The sequence below is a fragment of the Acinonyx jubatus genome, chromosome C2 (assembly GCF_027475565.1).
Source record: "Acinonyx jubatus isolate Ajub_Pintada_27869175 chromosome C2, VMU_Ajub_asm_v1.0, whole genome shotgun sequence".
Lineage (NCBI taxonomy): Eukaryota > Metazoa > Chordata > Mammalia > Carnivora > Felidae > Acinonyx > Acinonyx jubatus.
Genome location: NC_069384.1, coordinates 77,373,343 through 77,390,410, shown reverse-complemented (window position 1 = coordinate 77,390,410; position 17,068 = coordinate 77,373,343). Strand labels below are relative to the sequence as shown.

The 17,068-nt window shown below is 40.6% G+C and overlaps 1 protein-coding gene across 1 annotated transcript in view; it reads right to left on the bottom strand.

Moving 5' to 3' along the window:
- Positions 1 to 7,003: 7,003 nt before the first annotated feature.
- Positions 7,004 to 17,068, bottom strand: part of LOC128315385 (uncharacterized) — a 153,268-nt gene continuing 143,203 nt past the window's right edge. Inside the window, 2 exon segments of the mRNA XM_053221901.1 lie at positions 7,004 to 7,048; positions 12,513 to 12,682. Of these exon segments, the coding sequence (XP_053077876.1) occupies positions 7,004 to 7,048; positions 12,513 to 12,682 (215 nt within the window).

Below are 17,068 nucleotides of genomic sequence, written 5' to 3'. Positions count from 1 at the left end.
TGAATGCATTGCAATTTTCTGTATTGGAAATATTTTATGTGCCACACATTTTATAGCACGGGTGAAGAAAAGGCAATAGGATGAGTGTATGACCTTGAAGAATGAACTGGAAGGTCAAATTGAAGGCAGAATGGGAAATACAAGATCAAGGAAAGAGATGTGGGGCTCATGTTAATCGATGAGGGAAGTAGAAAATGGTCCTGCTCTTTTGTTTTGTCAGAAAAGATGTGGATGGCAGCTCTTAGATCTAGGGACCAGACTTTTGACTGACATTGACAATCAGAGGAATCCTCAGAGAAGCATGACTCACACCACCTTTGGTGAGGAAGTCACTTGCAGAAGACTCAGTGGAATTATCTTTATCATCTTCACATATCTGAAGAGCTGGTGTGGAGGACAGATGATATTTGTGCTCTGTAGCCCTAAGGGACAAATTAAGACTAATGGTATAGAACATCAAGACAAAATGATTTCACAGGGTGATATAGCCAGTGTGGTTCAAAGATGGGTGAGCTCTGCTCCCAGGAGTGAGTGGGTCAGTGTGTGAGTTAGCTAGTTAGTTAGTTCTCTGTCAAGCGTGTTTTCATACAGAAATTCCATACCCATTTGGCAGAGAACTATATAGAAAGGATCCAACATCAGGTTCCTGCCCAAACCTGAGATTCTCTTAGCCAGTAATGGCACTGTGAAAACACTGAAACAAATGCTTTCTGTAAAGGCTCAGCAAGATAGGGGCAAGGCCAAAAATGAGGACAAAACTCATGACCTAATTTTCTGTTTATACGTATTTGGCAAAGAAAGAATAATGGCTGACTACATAATCTAGCATAGAATTCATTGGCTGGTTCTATATAGAAAGATTTTAGGTTTATTTTAAATACAGAGACTTGAATATTGCCTAAATAAATACTGGATAATTCGGCAGGTAAAGGTAGTTTCAGATGACAGTTCTTATTCGTGCCTTTTTATAAACATGCAAAAGAAAAGGGAAAAAATGTTTCTAAAGGAGGTGTTAAAGGATCAGAAGCTGGGATTGAAGAAGCGGCCACAAAGCTCCATTTTACTGTGAGGTGTCATTTTTCAAATGGCTCCTAATCACATTCTCGAGCCTGTCTGGAAAGACCAAAATATTAGTGTTCTTAGTAGCAAGGCAGTTAAGTGATTACTGTCTCATGCAAATGCACCTTGGTTTCAGCTAAGATCGACACAGCAAAATTACAGTCTCTGTGTACTTAAGTTGGCCTCAGACATTCTTTTGACAAACAAAAGGACTATAGTGAGGCCACTCGGGCATGCATAAAACTTCATGTAGAATGTAGAATCAGGCTCTTATAGTTAAATGCCATCCTCTTTGAGTTTCCAAACCAGAGTTTAGAAGTTGGGTAGTCATTATTACTATTTTTTTCCCAGAAATTCAGCAAATGATATTTTAGTACTTCTTATGTATAGGCTGCTGTTAGTCACTGCGGGGTTTGAAGTTAATGTGGGCAAAGCTCTGGCCTCCAGGAGCTCTTAATAGGAGTGAAAGTCCAGGAAACCAGTGAGAAGAATGTGGTGCCATATGCTACAATAGAGGTGGGAGAGGAAGAGATAGTGGCAGTCAACCTCAGAGATAACTTTTAGAGGTAATTATGTTTTAGGCAAGAAGGCAATGATGGAAGATTGTGTTTAGCAGAAAGAGGAACATGTTTTAATGTCTAGGAGCATGGAAGAATAGGAATAGTTAGTATTTCAGGCTGGCTGGAGGGGCAAGAAGACACCCGAATGTCTTCCAATATCCAGAATCTACTGTGGACGTTCTGTAGGAATGAGTATTTCAATATGTACAGAATGTGACTCCTTTAAATTTTCATTGCGTGTCACAGATTACAGACCAACAGAATTTACGGTCTTGGCAATCCTGGAAGAGCCTAGATGTGGCCTGGTGATTGATATTTCAGCTCTTAGAAAAGTAAGAAGGAGTAGGATGCCTGCAAGACTCAGTCAGTTAGGCGTCCAACTCTTGATCTCGGCTCAGGTCATGATCTCACAGTTCTCGGGACTGCACTCTGTGTTGGGCTGTGGGCTAACAGCACAGAGCCTCCTTGGGATTCTCTCTCTCCCTCTTTCTGTGCCTCCCCCAATTGTGCATGCTCACTCGCTCTCTCTCTCTCTCAATTAAACAAACATTTTTTAAAAAGTAAGAAGGGGTAATAAAATAAGAGAAGCTATTGCAATAAAAGGAAATACTAGAATCCAGGGTCAGATGTAATGTGAAACACATTTGAATCCTGGTGACACACCCTCCCCCCTTCTTTTATATTTCCACTGACTTTACTGAGATATGATTAGAGTTGTGACAAATATATTTGCACATGTAACCACCACCCAGTCAAGATGGGGAGGATGTCCAACTTTTGGCCCCAAAAGTTTCTTCATGTCACTTTGTGAACAATCTTCTCTCACATCCATATAAATGGTATACACACACACACACACACACACACACACACACACACACAGACACATATATGTTTATATATTTTATGATATGTATTCATTTTTTTTAATCTGGCCTCTTTCACTCAGCATATTTTGGGGAATTTATCTGTGATGCTGTGTACATCAGTACTGTTTTTTTCTTTTTATTGTGGAGTAGTCCATCACGTGGTTATACTAAAATTTGTTGATCCATTAACTTTGATGGATGGATGGATTGTTTCCACTTTGTGGTTTATTCTTTTTCTAAAGAGAATGGCCTAAAATCCAGTAGATTCTATACACCTGGGTATCAGAGATAGGCCCCCTGTGCAGACATGAAGTGTGAGTGTAACTTGCTACTTGAAACACTGAGTAGTTTTTTTTTTTGTTTTGTTTTGTTTTGTTTTTTTTTACTTAGCAGTTCTACTGTTTAAGATCTGTCATACAGAAATACTCACACACATATTTTCTTTTTAAAATTTTTTTTAATGTTTTATTTTTAAGAGAGAGAGAGAGAGAGCACGAGCAGGGGAGGGGCAAAGAAAGAAGGAGACACAGAATCCAAAGCAGGCTCCAGGCTCTGAGCTGTCAGCACAGAGCCTGATGTGGGGCTCAAACCCACGAACTGTCAGATCATGACCTGAGCCGAAGTTGGATGCCCAACTGACTGAGCTACCCAGGTGCCCCCCTTTATTTTTTAGCTTCTCTTTTTTTAATTCACTCTTTTTTTAATTCACACACATTTTCAAAGCCATTAGTACAAGGATATTTGTCACAACATTTAAAAAAATAATTCTCTTTATTTGTTCCTCTGAAAATTTCCGTCCATTCTATACAGGGTTTAGTTTTTGCATCCTTACCTTTTGCTCTTCCCAGGGGTTGGACTGTTTTAGCTGGCCTGCATGGAAATTTAGAAAGGAGTGCATGTTTTCATGCAACCCATTACTTATCCAGAAGAACTAGTTATCTATATACTCTGAGTATTCCAATGTAAATTATAAACATCTGAAAGTTTTGATTACCGCATAGCTGCTGATGTTGGCCTTGCTTTTTCATCTCTGATTCTGAGTCTGTCCAGAATGCAAGAAATCACACAGGAGTTTGTGAAAGTGGCTTATTTACAATGTTAATGTTTCTTTCAATTCTCTGTGGCATCCTGGGACACTTCATTATCCCCACTGAGTTTTAGCCAAATGCCTTTTCAAAGGTTTTTTTGTTGCTGTTGTTTGTTTGTTTTTGGAGTCATTTAAAAAGTTCACTCTGTTAAGTGGTCACTGTAATTATTTTTATTTTATAGTTAGAATCTAGCCACAGATCAAGCATGCATCCTCCAGAGAGAAAGGCCAGGCAGTGGAGTTGTAGCAGGTCTAAGGACGCCCTACCTATGTCTGCATGCTCGAGGTGTTTCCCTGCGCACCCCTAACCACAAGCATTATGCCTGCTAGCACTCATAAAACAGAAAAGCTTTAACATAGTTGTGTAGTTAAATAATGTGAGTCCGTCAAATCCCAATAATAGGACAATCTTGATCTGAAATTTGCTCTTTTCACTTCTTATTAATTAGCTCATTCATTCATTTAAGCGTTTATAGAAATCCTATTTTTGTGTAAAGCATTATTCTAAATTCTGGGCCAATAGGGTAAAATAAGAATAGATGTTGCTTTAGATTTTAGGAATATTTATATAATAAGGGAAATAAAACAGGAAAATATTGACAAAAATCGTACCATTGGGTCCTTACCACGTGCTAGGCACTGTGCCAAGCGTTTTACCTTACTTTTATTTTTAAACTCACAACAGAGAGTATTATTATCCCCATTTTATAGAAGAGGGACCCAAGGTTGAGAGCTTAGCTGGCTTGCTCAGAGTAACACAAGCAGTCAGTGGCAGAACCAGCACTTGAACCCAGACAGCTGGACCAAGGGCCTGTGCTTTTAACCTCTTCGCTATGCTGCTCTCAAAAAGACGGTGCTATTGAAGGCAGTTTGCAAGTGGGAGCAGAGTCCTTCTGGAGGATTGGAAAGGTGTGGTCCGCAACCCATATGACCTCAAGACTAATTTGTCACTGTTTTCCACATGTGTCACATGTATTTTCATGCTTTTCCACACTTCTGTTCCTTCTTTGACTTCAGCTTGAAATGAGCTCACCCCCATACTATCCCTATCAAAACCTGCCTGTCCCTTAAGGGTCAGGTCCAGTGGCACCAACTTCATGAAGGTCTTTTTGAAACCTACAACTGGAATTAATTATTTGCATTTTTTCTACATTCCCTCCCCATCACCTGTTACTTATACCTGTATTTTATTTGGTTGATATGAGGTTATTATTATTTTTTTAACCTATTTATTTTCTCTGTGCCTTTCCTGAGTGCAAAATGTTGATTTGTATTATGCCCTAGGCAGGGCAATTGTTGGTGATTGCTGAAGAATTGAATGAATTGATTCAGTTTGTCTGAAAGTAGGCATACTACGGCCTATGGTTTAAATGCCCCCAAGAAGGAGTTGGACATGAAGTGGCATGATTGTTTTTTTAATGTTTATGTATTTTGAGAGAGAGAGAGAAAGAGAGAGGGTATGTGTGTGTGTGTGTGTGTGTGTGTGTGTGTGTGTGTACATGTGTGGGTAAGGGGCAGAGGGAGAGGAGCGAATCCCAAGCAGGCTCTGAGCTGTCAGTGCAGGTCCTGACATGGGACTCGAACCCTTGAACTGTGAGATCATGACCTGAGCCGAAATTGAGTTGGACACTTAACCTACTGAGCTACCCAGGCACCACTGTTTTGTTTTGTTTTGTTTTGTTTGAAACAGTTATGATGAAGTCACCTGTCTTTAGGTCCAGTGCTTCTCCATCTGGCATGTCCAGAAGAAGAACATTTCTCCTGGGCCCAGCTTCCCTTCTTCTCTCTACTCAGGAAAGAAGAGCTGAGTTGAAGCAGGTTGTGCAGAGTCAGACGAGACCTGTTCATAAATACCACAGGTCCATTTGTCCCTCCTTTAGCTCTGAGAGCTCAGGAACCAGCTCAGGGCCTGGTGTGTAAAGATTCCTTTCTCTGTCAGTCTGTTCCTATCACATTAAAGAACAAAGATGCTGAGATTCTTCCTAGTTCTGTACTCTCCGCTGGGGAGATTCAGAGATCTCTGGAGCTGGAACGTGCAAGTCTCACGCAACCTTCCTACTCCAGGGGCCTTGTCGTCCACTCCGGGGGCCTTGTCATCTCTCCTCCGAGCATTCACACAGGTTCACAGACCTTAATTGATTTGTCTGAGATCACAGAGCCACTTATTATGACTTTTAAAAATGAACTTCCCCAAATCGCATGGAGCTAAAATGATGTTACCAGGCATGGACAATTATTTTATAATTTGAGTCATAATCAGTTTCTTCTTTCTCTCATACAAGAGAACATATCTGAACTTCTAAAAACACAGGTGCTGTAGGAAAAAAGAGGCGGGGGGGGGGGGCAATTTTTATGAACCAAGGGGTTAAGACAATAAAAGGAGGCACAGTTTCTGGTTTCCCTATCACCTCAAGCCCTGTTGGATCAGGCTGTCTCCCATCCCAGCTAGAGTATCAAGTTAACTGCAAGCTGCTGGGAACGCTGTATCTATTTCAAGGTCACAGCCCTGGCTGGCTGTGCCTTTTTCTTTCTTTCTTTCTTTCTTTTTTTTTAATCTGAACTCTTGGGCTGGGGAGGGGTCCAGGAGGGTAGAGAGACAGAGGTAGAAGAGAAGTGGGGGTTATTTCAGGCCTTGCTTCTCTAAGCCTTCAATGTCTGAGCTCCAGGACAGAGCTTCCTGTTGTGAAACACTGGACCAGTTGTTGCGGTCTGAAGATAAACAACATTCCAGTAGTTCCCCTGGAGGCTACCCGAGGCCTTGTGCTTTTCAACATTTCCCTGGCCCTGTGATGATCCAGAAGCCGGGGATCACGGCAATACCTGCTGTGGCACACACAGCAATAGTTTTGTGGTCTCTGTGCTCTTGAACTGGGTTATGGGAATGAGCCCAGGGTGAATCTGTATGCTTCTGCTTGGTTGTTAAATGGTGAAACACTAGTACCTTTCGAATAGCTTTGAATGCCCAAGCTATGCTGATTGAAGGTTGGTAAGAACAGGGGCTCTTGGCCCTGCTGTGCGAGGTTTCTGTCTTTACTAAAGTTTGAGGCTGAATTAGGACTCACTGGGGTTATGTAAGGGCTGGTTTGGAAACTAGATGCAAGCCGTTAACAAAATCAACTCGAGCTTATCATGAAAGGGTTGGACCTAACATTGCTATACCCAATAAAACAAGCATTTCAAATGAATTTCTCATAAGTTCTTGGTTCTTATATAGGTAGGCGTGGCTTGAAAGGGCATAAAACCACAACAAATAAAAGAACAGCCCAGTCTTGCCTTTCACGTTGTGACTGAGGGCTTGAGTGATGATTCATGGACTGTGAATGCCAGCCCTGGGCCCTGACTGACTGAGGTCTACCTGCAAACACCATTAGCGCCGAAGAGTGCACGAAAACACACTCGTTCCCTCCTGGGCCGCTTTCTTCAGGTTGTCAATTGCGCTCATATCCATGGTTACAATTGTTCCTAATAGTCACCTATAAGGCACGTAAAGGGTATTATTAACCGCATTTTAGTGATAAGAAACTGAGGCTCAGAGAGAAGAAATGTCTTTCTCAAAATCTTACAGCTGCCACCATCGTATAAGTAAAACAATTACAATTTTGGTTGGCACTAGGTATTGTCTTGCCTTGTGTGTGTGTCCATGTGCAATTGCTAATTGAGTAGGTTTAAGTTGGCTGTGGTAGGCAGACACCTCAAGTGGCCCCAGTGATTGCTGCCTCCTTTACTCTTTACAAAAAGAAAAATAATAATAATGTATATTTTTTTTTGGCGTGGCAACCAATTAGGCTACTTGACTAAATATTCAGATGAAAATATTGAACGTGATATTTTCTAGTAAAACCATTTAAAAAGCATAGGTTAATGGGAAGGTGAATGAAAAGAAAGAATGATTCTCTTTAATCATAAATAAATAAATGTAATATTACGATCTGCACCTCTTTAATAAAGCTTGACAACTAGCATACCCAGTTGTTCAGACAAGGGCATAGTAGTAACAAATTACAGGTAACTGAGAGAATAAGCAATAAAAATAAAAAGATTTTATGCAACAAGATTAAATAGTCATATATTCCTAAGACATAAAAAAATGGTCAAAGCAATATCGATGATAGGATAGTAGACTAACATGTGGAGCAAGATTGGGGAGGAGGTTAAAAAGAGAGGTAAACATAGTAAAAATGCTCACATGTACAATGTCATATTGTTTTCAAAATTATTTAATAGAAATGATTCGCTTTGATCTTTACAAAAATTCTGTGACGTTGTGCGGGAGGCAGCGTGAAGATTATTATCTCCATTTTGCAGGCAATGTTAAAAATGTTAAAAATCTTGCCTGAGCTCCTATCAACAGAAAAAAGGTTAATAATCACCTCTTCTTGCATTTGGGGCTTTTTATCAGTGCTTATGCATTTATAGCTTAGCATTCTATGACAGTATGTATGTCGAAATGTTGTGTGTGTTTACAAATATGTGTAATATAGAGTTTTGATGGCCGCTAAGTATGGGCATACCCCTCAAAAGGAAAAAGATGAACTCCTGATATTTTAAGATAGCAGTGGAGTGATTGCAAAAGAATTTTACTGTCTATTAAAGTTCAGTGAAAAATTTTCAAGTTAATCAGCATTTGAATAGTTCAAGAACTCTGTTCATATAAATCGTTTCCCCCCTCTACTTAAATATTATATGTTTGGTTTTTTTTTTTAGGGATAAGAAGTCCAGGATCTATGACATTTTCCTGTAAAATGGGGGACATTTCATATAATAAAATCAATGTTGGTGAAGGAGTAAATTTAATATAATTATTTATATTCTGTCTTTGAAATGTACTGTAATGTGTGATGTGGACTCATCAGACCACAAGGCACTTTGCCAAAAAGTGTGATGAGAACGCATTCTGCAGAAATGGCTAGGAGAGTGTGGCACTTAGTGGCGTGGAAGCAACAGGAATGGCGGCCATGACCTTGTAACTGAGGAGGTTGTGATAAGGGAGAAGCAGAGGAGTCATGACTCTTCCCTTTCAACTGACCACCCAAGGCCAGTGGAATCAGCAAATGTCAGAGCTCAAAGATTCCTTGGTCCATTTATAGATAGAAAAACAAGAAGCCAACTACTTGCATATTATCAGGAAGATCAGCCATCTTCTGTGATTTTTTTCACTCTTGTTTACCCCTTTATATTTAGAGGAATGACTAGGGTCTCACTGCCTGTGAGAACTCAGTGGGGAGAAGAGAGAGCACTGAGTATTACACTACCATGTCCAGTGGAACTCAGTAGTGAGAAGAGTATTACACTGCCATGACCTCAGAGGACTACCGTGTCCTGTTCTCATTTTCCCCAGGGGCCAGTGGAGAGTAGATCCATGTGTAGTGACTCTGGCTGAGGCTTGACCATGACTCATCTCTATGATCTCCGCTTGGTTAGCCTGGCCTGCCATTGTGGCGTAAGGGAACATGTAGTGTCCTCAGGCTCAAGAAGTTCTCTTTCTGTGCTTTCCACCTAAAGCCCAGGACCAGATCCTTGGCCTTTCATGGCCTCAGTGTTTTCATCTCCTGCATGGGGTTTAATGATTCCTAACATGACACCTCCCCTCATTTTTACAGGAATTAAATAAGGTGGATGTATTAAGATTTATAAACCCTGAAGGACAGCATGTGTATTAACTATCGCCATCTGTTTTCTTTTTTTTTTTTTAATTTTTTTTTTAATGTTTATTTATTTTTGAGAGAGACAGAGACAGAATGCGAGTGGGTTAGGGGCAGAGAGAGAGGGAGACACAGAATCTGAAGCAGGCTCCAGGCTCCGTGCTCTCAGCACAGAGCCCGATGCAGGGCTCAAACTCTCAAGTCATGAGATCATGACCTGAACCAAAGTCAGATGCCCAACTGACCGAGCCACCCAGGTGCCCTCGCCATCTATTTTCAAGGGGAGAACAAAATAGTGGTGAGAAGCTCAGGATTGACTATTAAACAAAGTTGGTCCAAATGCTGCTTTTGGCACTTATAAGCTGTTTGCATTCCAGTGTGTTGTGTAACTTTGCTAAATCTCAGTTTCCCCAATCTGAAATGGCAAAGATAACAGTCCCTATCTCCCTTTAATGGATTACTTTGAGGGTTGAATTAAGCAGTGTCAGAGTGGTTGACACATCGTAGGCAACACACACATTTTTCTATCGCTATTATTCAGCATCTCTAAACTGGCTTGTGTGATCCCTGAATCCGGAAGAGCAGAGTTTTTCTGGAGGTCCACACCTGAATTCCTGCCACTGACATAATGGCCTGGGTGCTCTTTAGAGCTAATCCTTAACTATCCTCGGAGGTTTTTATTATTCCCAAGTTTTAAAATGCAGTTATTTTTATAGTGGGCAGTAGCAGTGGAAAATCAAAAGGACTTTTTTTTTTCCTTTCGATATTTTTCTCACTCTGTATCACCTCTAATTTTTCTGGAAAGGTAATATGCCTTTGGAAGTGAGTGAGTTGAGGGGCGGGGTATATCAGGAAAGAGAACAAAGCAGATTGGAAAGACCCCAGGATTGGGAGTCTGGTGCTGGGTCTGCTCTTAAGTCCTCATGGGACCTTCCACTTTAGTTTTATTTTCTGAGAATTCTGGTTTCCCATCAGTGAACTGAGAAGGGTAAGCCTAGATTTTTTTTCAATGTAGTAAAATAGTCATGGGAAAGCAGGTAACATAGCTTCTGGCACAGGATTAGGACTAAGTAGTCATTCCCTCCTACTCTCCATTTTAAGGAATCTCTAGTTCTGACATTCTTTGATTTTAGAATTGCATCTTTTGGCAAAGTGAGAACCAACTTGGTTATGTTGAGGTGTTTAACACAAGGGCAGAACCTAGTGGAAAATGTCCTGAAAAATCAGCAGATGGTTTCCTGGGCTTATAAACTCTTTTCTAGTCTGCCTCTAAGATAGCTTCTTTGATAATAATTTTATGATTTTCTTCCAGTTGAGGCCATAACACTGTTGGGTACAAAGCAGTATGTACTTTGAGTCATTTTCTCCTAAGTGGTGACTGATATCTTAGTGCCATGCCATACACTGAACCACCAGAGTCCTTTAAAAACCAATGTTCATTAAAGGAGGATGGACCATACCGAGCCAAACTCTACAGACCACCCAAAGAACTGAACTTAGAACCTTCACCTAATTAATTGCTCTAATTGGCTCTACTACCCAGCCAGCTCCACTACAGATATTATCTGTTAAAGCTGAAAAAAAGACCTTGAGTATCTTCTGTAATCAAGCTCCTCATTTTATAGGAGGGGAAAGTCAGGATGAGAAAATAAGAGTTACTCTCCAGGGGTCAGAGATCATAGAAAAGGTAGCACGAAAAGTTAGATGTCTTGATTCCTAGCCACTGTATCAATAACACCTAAAAATAATGTCAAGTGTTAGCAAATAAGTTTTTCTTCGTGTTAAACTAAACTTCCTAATGCCAGATTTTCCAAATCTCTAGACACGGATATGCTCAGTTTCGGTAAATTAATGGAAAACGTATTCCTTTAATGAAAGGCACTGCCAAAGACTGTGGCCTTCAGACTGAGGTGCTGTCCTTGCACTAGGCCATCTCTGGTGGGGGGGTGTGTTGGACACCATTTACTAAGTGGAATCCCAATGCACGGATTTCGGGTTTTTGTCCTATGGGTTTAGTTGGTCTGTTGCTCTAACTGCTGAAGGTACATGGAGTAGAGTCTCCTGCCTCTGTTTCTCCTATGGGAGATTTGTACTTGGTAATGTCAGGGCATGGGTCCCACAGATCCCAGATAGACCAAGGTGCAGGGTTGAGTGGAGGCCTGTTGCCTGGGGGTGATGGGCTTATGAAGAATCCTGAGAAAGCTGGAAGGTATCATGCAAAGAGAACAAGGGTTCCCAATCTTGAGTATGTATCAGACTCACCTGGGAGGTTTGTTAAAACACACATTTGAGGCCCTACCTCCAGTATTTCTGATTCAGTAGGTCTGAATGGACCCAGGAAATTTGCTTTTCTGTCACTTTCTTTAGTGATGCTGATGCTACTTGTGGGGACCACACCTTGAGATCCTCTGGCATAAAGCCTAATGTGTTGATGCATACAGCTGATATCCAGCAACACACAGCTGATATCCAGTATTTGAATGGAATATAAAGAATTCAGGAGGCTTTCTCTGTAATGGGCTCCCTGGGCAAGGACTTCAGCTTTTTCCCTTGGGTCAACTTGGGTCTTTAATGATCTGGCTAGCATTCAGGAAGGCATTTGATATTCTGGTTTTAATGTAAACACTTCCCACCTGTCCCAAGTATGTGCATCCCTTTCCAAGTGCTTCAGCATTTCTGACATTGGCAGAACCCTAATCTTCTCTCTCCTCCCTTCTCCCTCTCTCCCTCTCTCCTGGCCAGCATCTGTTCTTTTCACAGCTGTGCTGTGTTCATTCTGTCTGCCCCTTTCTCCTCTTGTCCCCAACCTCTCACTACCCCTCCCCCCTCCATTAGGATCAAAATACTCTGTTTTTATTTATTTACCCCACAGCTGTCAGTGTTGTGTCTGGGTCACTGCAGTGCAACTTGCAGGGAAATGCGATCCACAGAGAGTTCTTAAAACTGTAGATACTTGTAGTAACCAATGTACACACACTCCATAACACAGACCCCTTCCTAGTCCCTGGGTTGGCCTGCAAATGGCTGGCTTAGGGTTGTGTGTCACAGTGACCCTAGGAGGAATGAGCCTAATGGCCCTTGGAATTTACACCAGGCCATTTAAAGGTATTGAACAATTCTGAGTATTTCAAACTTTAGTACTAGAAAAGGAGACAGAATCGTTCGGTGGAAAGAGCTCTAAATTAGGAGTTGAGAAACTAAAGTTCTAATTTCAGCTCTGCCACTAATAAACTACGTGACCTTCAACAGTGCCCTTCCTCTGTCTCTTTCTCTTTCTCTCGCTCTTCTCACTCACCCTTGCATTGAAAATAGCGGACTTGATCATTTCCACTGTCCTCAGTGGCTCTAAGTTATAGAAATGTGAAGACTCCATCGAGCATTTGATTCCTATGTGGTGGTGCCGCATGCTGTACATAGTGATCCCAGGCTGGGCTCTAGGGAGCTTTCGATTGTTCGCCAGGATAACTGTGAAAGTAAAAAGGGTGGGATTTTGAGGCAGAGACCAGGACAGTGAAAGTAATATAAGTTCATCAGTCAATCAATGCAGATTTATTCAGCAAGTAACGTGTCCAAAGGAGATCGGAGAGAGGCAATCTGATAGAAAGGCACTAATTCCACTAGGCATGGAGAGGCATTAGACTGGAACATATCTGGGAAAGGTGACCATTGTGAGAGAAGAATCAGTGTGAAACAGAATGAAAGTGACCAGACTCTGTGAGTCTGTGCAGTGTTCTATCCTTCACATCCATGTTCTGAGCTAAACCAGACCAGAAGGATAAATAGCACAGGCTCACAGAAAGCACGATTAATAATTCACTTTATAGGGCCAATTACAATTAAAATACACAAGCAGGCTCCTTTTTCCTTTAATGAATACAATAACCCTATGAGCTAGCCAAGTAATCACTGCTATTCCCATGCTTCATGCTTGAGATCTGGGATCAGAGAGGGTAGTGGACTTTGCTAACTCCACACAGAGACTAAGTATGATAATACCACCAAAATATATAACTTGCTTTTTATTCATTCATTAAAGGAAATTTCCTATGTCTTGGAAACAGGACTTTCTGGAGTATGTGAAGATAGATGAGATGGTTTCTGTCCTCAAAGGCAATCAAAGGCAAGGTCAGTGGACAAAGTCAAGGGTGTAACGAGAAGGTACAGTAATGAGTTACAAGGGCTGTGATCAAAGACTTAAAGTAGGTGCACAAGGCTGGAGCCTTCAGAAAAGGGAGTCAAACTTTTTTCTGTTAATCTCTAAGTTATGAAAGTTTCCTGTCTGACAGATATTTAGATTGCATTTTATTATACCTCTATTTCTTAATATCAAACAATTCAATATTTAGGGTGAATACCAATAAGGATTTGTATAGAATAAATACCATCTAGAAATATTGACAATGATGCCATTTCTGTAAAACAAATGTGATTTACCATGTCACATAATTTATAAATCAAACACATTTCCATGGTGATAAACATCTCAAAATACGATTTTGAAAAGGATTTGCTGAGGAAAGAGTAAGGAAGTGGACTGTTGAAGACATTCTGTGCAGTATTAAGATACTCGCCTATAGCAAGCAGGTCTCTTTTCCTTCACAGGACTTGGACTCCGTGGCAGAAAGTTTTCAATTGAAAGATTTCCCCAACATTGTAGTCATCCCCACACCTTTATTTCTTATCTTTCATTTTATGTTTCCCATGTTGGTAAATTCCTAGCCTAAAATTTTTACTATGAATAGAAACCATTTCAATAGGGCAGTTACTTACTTTTTACATTATTTTTCAAGTCTTTGACTTTTTCAGAGCTAAGTGCATGTATTTATTATTCTCGAACATTAAGGCATAACCTCACAAAGATTATATAGAGTATAGTTGCTTGTAAAATAAATCAATATGCCTGGTTAACATTTCCTCATTAATTTCTTCCAATGAAAGACATGCTCTGAACTTTATATGATGAAAGAATCTTTCACTGACATATGTGCAAAATTCCTTTAATAAGTATTTATTGAGCGAGAACATCTATGCTGGGTAAACTAGTGGAGCTTGCAGAGGGGCCTTAGGAATGATTTCATTAAATCCCTGCATTTTAGAGAAGTTCAGTAATTACCAGAACTCACACCCAATAATTCAGAGGGAGGGATGGCACTAAAACATCACATTGTTGATTTCCATCCTCAGAGCCTATTTTCCTGTCAGGTCAAGGCATTTTCAAGTAGGTCGTTTTCCCAGGCCCAACCATTTCACCACAAACTCAATGTAATCATAGGTTCTTTAGAGACTTCGAATACACCAGATGTACCAAATCCTGCTGAAGCGATCTGGTAGCAATGGTACTTGGAAACTTCAGTCGGATATTTACAGAGTTTCTAAGCAATTAACTGGCAGTAGTATTCTATAGTGCAGAGACCCCTGGTTTGTGAGTCACTAAAGAATCCCACTAATAATTTTCTGGGAGCTCTTAAGCAACTTCCTTCATTTCTGTAGGTCCTTGTTTTATTGTAAGTAAAATTATGAGACTAGTTTAAAGGTCTCACTTTTTTTTTTTTTCCTGACATTCTGACTAAATAGCTCGAATTTGGCTCTTGTATAGATATTCAGAGTGATAATGACAAGATGAATCCCATTATTTTATTTAAAAAAAATTTTTTAACGTTTATTTATTTTTGAGACAGAGAGAGACAGAGCATGAACGGGGGAGGGTCAGAGAGAGAGGGAGACACAGAATCGGAAGCAGCCTCCAGGCTCTGAGCCATCATCAGCCCAGAGCCCGATGCGTCTCGAACTCACGGACCGTGAGATTATGACCTGAGCTGAAGTCGGACACTTAACTGACTGAGCCACCCAGGCGCCCCTAATCCCATTATTTTAAAGGGTGAGGATTCTGTGTCACCTATATTTTGACTGGTGTCTCATTGTTCATTGATTTAAGTACTTTACATCAAATTTTTGTTTTATTTAATTTTTAACATGTATATATTTTCATCAGTATGTGGCGATTTTGGGTTTTATTCACCAAAACATGACTGTCTTGTAAAAGAAAATGGCTGTAGGAATGCGTGGGTGGCTCAGTTGGTTAAGCATCCGACTTTGGCTCAGGTCATGATCTCATGGTTCATGAGTTCAAGCCCCACATCGAGCTCTGTGCTGACAGCTCAGAGCCTGGAGCCTGCTTCAGATTCTGTGTCTTCCCCTCTCTCTGACCCTCACCTGCTCACACTCTGTCTGTCTGTCTGTCTCTCTCTCAAAAATAAACAAACATTAACATAATAAAAAAATAATAAAAGAAAATGGCTGTAGAAATGTAATCTCTTTCATGGAAAGCCATCTATTTAAATGGAACTGTGAGTAGACTGTTAACACCTCCCTGCTGTTGTTTATGAAATTGACAGAATTGTAGCCTTGGGTGAAATCAGCTCAGTGCACAGAGAGAGGAATGTGGTGGCTACAACAAGGAAGAGCAGACTAAAAATTCTTCTTAAGTGGCCTGAAGTTGGAATGGATTGCTTCGTGAATTCTTTCCATATCCAATTCTCATGATTCTGCAATAACTCTACTTCCTGAATGTAAAAATAGGCTGTTAGCAGAGCAGTGGAATGGTGACTCCCTTTTACCCAAGGAAGGAAGGTCTCTGGGAGGAGAGTAACCCTCAAAGCCGGCCAGGTCCAATTCCCAGCCAGATTCACCTTTTTATCAACCCAAATGAAACAACGCGTCTCACTTTTTTTGTTTTTTTAAAATCCACCTAAGGTTTGAGGGGCAGATGTGACTGGGAATACTGAGATATAGTGGACACATTCTTGGACGTGAAAGGTACTCTAAAAATATAGATATCATTGACCTGGCATCAATAGGCCTTTACTCCATCGTTTCCTTCCCCTCCCCCACCCCTGCAGCCTACCTTCAGTAAAAGTAACATCCAAATATAAAGTAGATGGGTCGTGTCCCATTCCATGGGGTCTTGAAATGTCTGTACTTAAAACAGGATAAAGCTGAAGCTGTGTTTGAAGTGTCTTCAACTAGGGCACCAAGAGCAGCTGCTCTTATTTCCAGCTGGATCCCTCAGGCTGGCAGTGGAGAAGGGCAAGGCAAGAGTTACCTTGACAAATTCTCATTGCCAGGCCTTTGGAGCTTCAGCTGCGTAGATTGCAGCAGGCAAATAGCTGACAAGTTCAAAGTAAAACAAACCATAACAAAACAAAGAGAGAACAAGAATCAGAACAAAAATCAAAATTATTCTAATGGGATTCCTTTTCCAAAGGAAATAATCCATTTAAAAGTGTGAATAATATGCATAGTACACCCTGCGGTATTCAAAATAACAACGTTTTATGTCACTCGGTAGCTCAATTAACTCTGCTACTTCTGATTTTTGTCGTTGTTCATACTTAGGATGAGGGGACAAGTATTCAAATCTTTTCGGGTAGATTTTGATGACCAAATGCAGCAATTAGATATACCTATATAGAGGCTTGGTCTGTAATACCAGGCTTAACGTAAAGGGGAATGACTTACCAGTTTGAGAAAATTCATTATTTGCTTTACTATTACTATCTACCATTCATTGATATTCTACCTTATATCATGCCTTATATTAAAACCTTTGCTTATTTTATTTTTACTTCAGTCTTATGAAATAAAGCATGATTAGTATTATAAATGTGGGAAGCAAAGCTCAGAGAAATTAAAGTGACCAAGTTTACACAACTAGATAATTTTAATGGTAGCTCAAGGATTCAAACTCAACCCAAGTATATCACAAGCCTGTCTTAAAACAATACTATATTGCGGGGTGCCTGGGTGGCTCAGTTGGTTAAGCATCCGACTCTTGATCTGGGCTTAGGTCAT